At 57.8% G+C, this 6,575-nt stretch overlaps 1 protein-coding gene across 1 annotated transcript; it reads right to left on the reverse strand.

Moving 5' to 3' along the window:
* Positions 1-1,748: 1,748 nt before the first annotated feature.
* NEUROG3 (neurogenin 3) lies at positions 1,749-2,396 on the reverse strand. Its single transcript, XM_033129832.1, has one exon. The coding sequence runs from the start codon at positions 2,394-2,396 to the stop codon at positions 1,749-1,751; it is 648 nt and encodes a 215-aa protein (XP_032985723.1).
* Positions 2,397-6,575: the final 4,179 nt, after the last annotated feature.

Genomic DNA, 6,575 nt, shown 5'->3' on the forward strand with positions numbered 1-6,575 from the left:
CCATTTTCCTGCTCCCGAGTGCCAGGCGGACTCTGGGGAATCTTACAGCTCAGATCTGCTTCCAGGAGGTGCTGGGGGTCCCGGAAGCTATGTAGCGGCGTTTCAGCAGCGCCCCCGGGGACAAATTTCAGTCACCATCGCGCACTAATCCTATTCTACGTTGGGAGTAATCAAGAACGAGTGCCTGGATACCTTGAACAATTTCTTGATAGGTTTGCAGTAAAGGCTGCTGGGTGTTCTGGGGGGGCCGGGGGTTGCAGAGATTCCACCTGGACCCTCCACTTTGTCTACTCCCCGCCGCTCAGATCCATGACTCACTGCGCGGCCGCCCCAGCGCGGGGTGAGTAAAATGCTCTCAGAAGACGCGCCAGGCCTTTAAAAGCAGTTTGGGAACCTTCCTGGGATGCCCAACCCGCTGGCAGCGTTTCCGAGGGCTCTGATTCTGTGGCGGGGTGATTACTCCCTCCTTTCCCCAAATGAAACTAAATTCAGGCTAGTTGCAGAGGGAAAAGGGCCAGCAGCGCCAGTGAGTAGCCATAGTGGAGGCTTGTCTTTTTTCTAGAACACTGTTGGGAGTAAGTTGCTGCCCCCTAAATAAAACAAGGAGTCTGGGTCAATGATTTCTTAAAAGCCTTCCATCTCTTACCTTCCAAGAGTGTATAGCTGACTGGCTCTCCCAACACAGCCTGCCTGGCCTCCAGCCTGGAGCCACAGCCTCTTAGCCTAGCCCCCCGAAAGTCTCCTCCCTCTCTTTGGACTGAGGCCTCCCCCCTCAGCCGCAGAGGCTGCAACCGTCCCCTCTGCACAATCCAGTCACCTTGCTCAGGCTTCTGTCGGTTCCTTTTTAAATTATTATTATTCGTTTAAAAATCTCATTCACCAATCCCTAAATAATCTTATGTACACAATACAGACTTTTCTTGCTGTGAAATCTCATCAATAAATACAACGTGTGAAACAGGTAAGGGGTCATATAATTTACCCTACCAAAAATTCATTTCAAAAGATATCATATAATTTACAAAATGATTTTTTAAAAAAGACACGGGCTCTCCAGGTCGCGGGGGGGGGGGGGAGGTGGGAGAGGGGGAAAGGAGGCGCTCCCAAGGGCGACTGGAGCTTTTCCAGTTCACAGCCTGGTGTCCCGCCCCCCGGGATATCCAGGAGGGCAATGGCTCCGAAAAGTGCACGAGGAGAAGGCAGAGGATCGTCTTTGTAGATTAAGGCAGAGTGTAGCGGCCGGATACCCAGGACTTGATAGGGACTAGAGGAGAAATTCAGTAGCGTCTTTGGAGAAGAGAGCAAACACTGAGAGACCAAATATTGGATTAAATCACTCGGGGGCGGGGAGAGTGGTTGGGCCGAGGGACAGACTTGAGTGCTATTAGGGTGGCAGGCGACAGTTGCCGTCTCCGACTGTGTAGTGCTACCATTCTGGTCTTTGTTTGTTTGTTTGTTTTGTTTTGTTTTTTGCACGAGATTGGGGGTGGCTGCCGGAGGGGACCTAAAAGGCGCGCAGCCTGCAATGTCCGCTTGCGCCGGGTTGCAGAGGGTTGCAGTTGGCGCGGTGCAGAGGACGAGCGACTGAACTCGGCCGGCTAACCCCGCTGGCGCCTGAGCCCGCTAGGGGTCAGCGAACCAGATGTGGGAGGAGCAAGTTCGCATGAGGACCTCTGCCGCCGCAACCCAGAGAGCCTGCGCCCCTTCCCTGTCTCCCAGCACCCAGCGCCAGCGCCCGACAGGCCCCTTCATAGAAAGTCTGAAAAAGCCAGGGCGCCAGGGCGCAGGCAGGCAGGGGAGGCAGGCGCCTGCATCCCGGGGCGCTCCTCCAGCGAGGCGTCTGGGCTTAGGCTGCCTGCCTGAGAGACCGGGGAGTAGAGGGAGCCCCAGTCTCCCCGGGAGCCGCTGTCCGGGCTGCCCAGCTCCTCGCAGTGCAGCGCGGGTGGCTCCAGCTCGTACAGGCTGTGGTCCGCTATGCGCAGCGTTTGCGTCAGCGCCCAGATATAGTTGTGCGCAAAGCGCAGCGTCTCGATCTTGGTGAGCTTTGCATCGTCGGGGAAGGTGGGCAGGACGCCGCGCAGCGCGTCCAGTGCCGAGTTGAGGTTGTGCATCCGATTGCGCTCGCGGTCGTTGGCTTTCTTGCGTCGGCTCCGTCGCTGCTTGCTGAGAGCCAACTCACTCTTGGGGCGGCTGCGTCCCCCGCGCCGCGCGCGGAGCTTCCTGGCGGCCCCTCGGCAGCCTCCCCCTTCCGCCTCGGCTCTGTCCTCCCGCACGCGAGTGGGGCTGGGCGGAGGGGACGCGATGTAGATCATTTTCTCGTTGGAGGCGTCCGGGAAGAGCTTCTGCGTCTCGTGGGTCACTTGGACAGCTGGTGTACCCGAGGGATGAGGCGCCATCCTGCGGCAGGGTAAGTGGTACGGGTAAGCGTGGGTCGGTCACGCGGGCTAAATTCCCTGTCCCGGAGCCAGGTGCGAAAAAAACGAGAAAGAACCACCACCCCAACCTACCCCACTCCCAGGCCAGATCAGAGGACCTCTTTTCCCCTCTGCACGCCGCTCTGCGGCTTCCAGGTCTTACCTTGTTCTTGGGCGCGAAAAGCGAGATAGCGGTGGACAGTGAGAGCAGGGGTGAGCTGAGCTGGCCTTTGCGTCCTGGAGTTCAGCTGAGATGCCGGCGCTGCCGCCTGGGAGTTCCACCAAGCCCCCAAGAAGAGAGAAGCACGATTGGGGTCCCTCTGTTGCTGTCTTAGCTCGGCTGCGAGACCAGGCGGATTTCCTGTCCACAAGTCGTGTGCCCCTTGGCACGCTTTATCTGCTGGGGCCGGGGCCAGGAGCGTGCCTGCCCCGCTGCTGCCCGCGCCGCCGGCCAATCAGCGCCGGGACCTGGGGGCCGCGCCACGCGAGCCCGCTCCTCCCCTGCGGAGCACAGCTGGATTCCGGACAAAGGGCCAAGGTGGGGAGGGGGGGAGGACGCCGCTCTGTTTGCTTTCTCCCCGCGGGCTCTGTCCCAGCAACTCTCGGTTTCTCAAAGAGCCTCGCCCAGGGCGTCTGGCCGTCCCAGACTACTTTGCTAGTATTCTGTCTTTTCTTGGCACCAGTCCAGAGTCTCTCTCCGTAGTCTCCTAAAGGAGACTTTGGGAGCCGTTAGGGTAGGTGGGTCAATCTCCTGTGTTATACACGGAAATTTAGGTTCAGAGAGGGAGGCGGCTTTCCCCAAATCGCACATCAAGAGATGGAATAAGGAGCCAGTTGTCCTGACAACCACCTTGGAAAAGCGTCCACTAATTCCCGATGCCACCCTGCTCTCCTGCACTATGGCTCAGGTTAGGAAACATGCATAGGGCGACGTTTTACTGATCCTCTTCATTCTGGGTGGGGGGATGGGGAGACAACAGAGACAGACGTCCCAGACGCTTAGAGACCTTCGCCTGGGGGTGAGGAGCAGCCTTCCCCTGGCTGTGCACTGAGCTGACGCCTTATACTCCTGAGGCGGGGCGCTTAGAACCTCTCCCCCCCTGCACCCATGCCAGAGGCAGAGGGTGCCTATGGTGGGACCCCCCCCCCAGGACATGCCACAACTCCAGTCGTGGACAGTACCCTAGCGTTTGGGCCAGGGCCTGCGGAGCAAGAGCTCAGGTGAGAAGGGGTCAAGAGAGGGCCAGGAGTTCACAGCGAGTCCTGTGCCTTCTAAACGCCTGTGGTGTGCTGGCGCTGCAGAGAAGCAGATCAACTCTTTCTCCCCTTAGTCTTCCTGTCCAGTCGCAGGCGGGCAGAGGTTGCCAGCGCTACCTGGTCCAGCCTCCTGCCACGGCATTAGGCGGGGATCAGGCAGTGGGCACAGGGCAGGGACTGTCCAAGGCCCCTGTTAGTGCCGTCTGGAAATCTTTCCGAAATGAATCTGAACACATCATCCCTCCTTTCTTTCCCCCGCCCCTCCCTTTTGTCCCGCCTCGGACACCCCGTGGTCTTCTGCTTCCGGTCACTCAGGGTGAGGGGTCGCGGCTTCCGCTCCTCTGTCTTGACCGCGACTTGCCCGGGGGAGGAAGCTGAGGCTGGGAAGACTGGGTGCCGGGTTTAGCCTCTGCAGGCGGTGAAGTCTTCACTTTTTGGCAGGTCCGGATACTCTGAGCTTCTCCGGAAGTTGGCGGAGGGGAGCAGGACCCGGTTAGGAAACTGAGGGGATGGGTGAGGGGAGGAGGTAAGTTTGCGCATCTGCCCTAGTGACAGGCTACAGACGACCCGCCCAGGCTGCTTGGAGGATGCAATCACCTCTAAGGCAGAGAGAGGGTGGATGTGCTTGGGAGCCAGGGAGAAGGGACTCTAGGATTATGTGAGGATGGAGGCGCTGTCCTCTCGATTGCATCTGGTGCGCTTTAAGTATAGGCACCTTCCCTTGCTGCCTGGGAACTGAAGCTAGGGATCAGGCTCAGGACCAACAAGGGGACCCCACCGAGACTCTTGGGTTAGACAGACTTTTTTGCTGCAGTTTCCTCTTAGGTCAAGACTTGCTCCAAATTTGTCTTCTAGTTATAAGAATGAGAACCTGAGGCCCATTTTACAGATGGAAAAATAAAGGCCCAGAAAAGAAATGACTCAATCAAGGTCACACAGCAAGTTCTATTAGAACACAGAACTCAGGTCCTCAGGCTCCTAGTCATAGGTTCTCCTTTGCACCTGCTACCTCTCCTTGATTGGGGGAAAATACTATTTCAAGGCAAAACCAGACATCCCCAAAATGTAGAAGACAGAAGTCCTGGTCTGGGAGGAATGACAGGATCAGAGCAGAAAAGGGAGGCCCCATCTCTCAGGGCCAAGGGGAGCCAGTGTTCCCTCATGTTCTGTATCTTTATTTTCTTGCCTCATACCCCAGCCTTGCTTGATTTCTATCCTGCAAATTAGAAACGGAGACAGGAAGCCCTAAGGATACTTTCCCAGGTCTCCGGGACCAGCCCGGCTCTGTGGATGGATCCCTGGCCATCAGGGATCAAAGCACCCCTATGGGTTCCTAGAGGCCTGAAGAACAGCCCACGACCAGGACTCTCATCCAGCAGTGGCTCTCAGATGAAAAGTAGGCAGGACTCGCCTTGGCTCCAGCTCGCCTCAAGCAGCTGATGGGTACTGGAGAGAGCCGCGGGGCAAGCTTCCCGTATCAGGGAAGATTCTGGGGTTCCATGGGAACCTTCTTGATTGGAGAGAATTCTAGGACCCGCTTGGGATTCTGATCTAGCTTCCCCAGAGCCCCTTCAGCTCAGAGGTCCCTAGGGCTTGCAGTCCGCCGACAGCCCGGCTTTGCGCAAAAATCAGGGCGAGGAGCGCGCGGCGGCGGAGGGCAGCGGTCTACTTTCAGCAAGCAAGAACTCTCGGCAGCCCTTCCTCTGGCCAGGGGGGCGGGGCCGGAGGTCGAGTGGTCCTAGGGGTTTAGAGATAGGGGATCCACGTCCCCCCTCTCCGCGGTAGGGTACGCACAGACCCCTCTCCAAAATTAATCCCTGTGCTTTGGACGGCGGAGGCGCAGGCTATGACCGCTCAGTGCGCGTCGGCGGTATTTGTGAATCAGCTCTACTAGTGGGGAGCAGAGCCTGTTCCTGAAGTCCCCGGCCAGCCACCACCTCTAGTGCCTCCAGGGCCCCCGTGCCTCTCGGCTTTCTGAGACCTAGGCTTGCCAGGAGGCTGAGGGGGCCCAGAAGAGAGGCAGCAGCCTGACTCCTGGAGACCGCGGGCAGACTGGAAAAGAAGGAAGGCAGCGTCCTGCCCTTCCGCCTTCCTGTTGGCGGGGGGGAATCTTAGCAATGCCTGGGGGCTCTTTGAGAAAGGAGCGGGAACGAGGGGGGGCCACAGGAGGCTGAATAGCTAATGGCTTGCCAGAGGAGGGGGCGTCTTTCTCTCGCCTTCGTTTCGGCACTGAAAGAGGGGAAGACAAAAATCTGGCGAGCGAGCTGCCCGGGCCGAGACTGGCCACTTCAAACAGCCCTTCAAACAAAAGGAGACGACGAAAAGAAAGCCCCACCTGTCTCCAGTGTTTGCTAAAATAATAATAAATAGATTTCGTTTAATAAATAATTACAAGAGATTGTAAAGTGGAGTGCTTTGGAAAACATCTACCGCGGGAGTCCCACAGCCAGCCGTCACCTGCTCCTAAGGCGGGCAACTTTATTGTTAAGCCACCCCCCAACTAGTTCGCCTCTGATAAACTCTCCCTCGTTTTTTACAATGACTGTTTACTCATAGTTAGCACAATATTACCTTGGCCAGTGATAAACCCAGAGGGGGGAGACCTGGCCCCTGGCCCCTGGGCACACCTGTCCCAGAAGCTGACACACGGATTTGGCACCGAGCAGGCCTCCCCCCGGGGGCCGTGTACATTGGCCCAATTGCCACCCATTTATAACAGGTTGGCTGCAAGGCCTATCTCGGTCCTATTTGTCTTCTTTTATTGAAAGCATATGGTCTCCAGGGGCTCACCAGCCCCATATTTCATCTGCCGGGAGCTGGGGCGCTTCCGCAGACTGGTGCTGCTCAGCGCGCTGCTCCCCACCCAACGGCTGCTGCCCCAGCTGAGGGGACGGCGGAGGTGGG

Source organism: Rhinolophus ferrumequinum, chromosome 16, assembly GCF_004115265.2.
Source record: "Rhinolophus ferrumequinum isolate MPI-CBG mRhiFer1 chromosome 16, mRhiFer1_v1.p, whole genome shotgun sequence".
NCBI lineage: Eukaryota > Metazoa > Chordata > Mammalia > Chiroptera > Rhinolophidae > Rhinolophus > Rhinolophus ferrumequinum.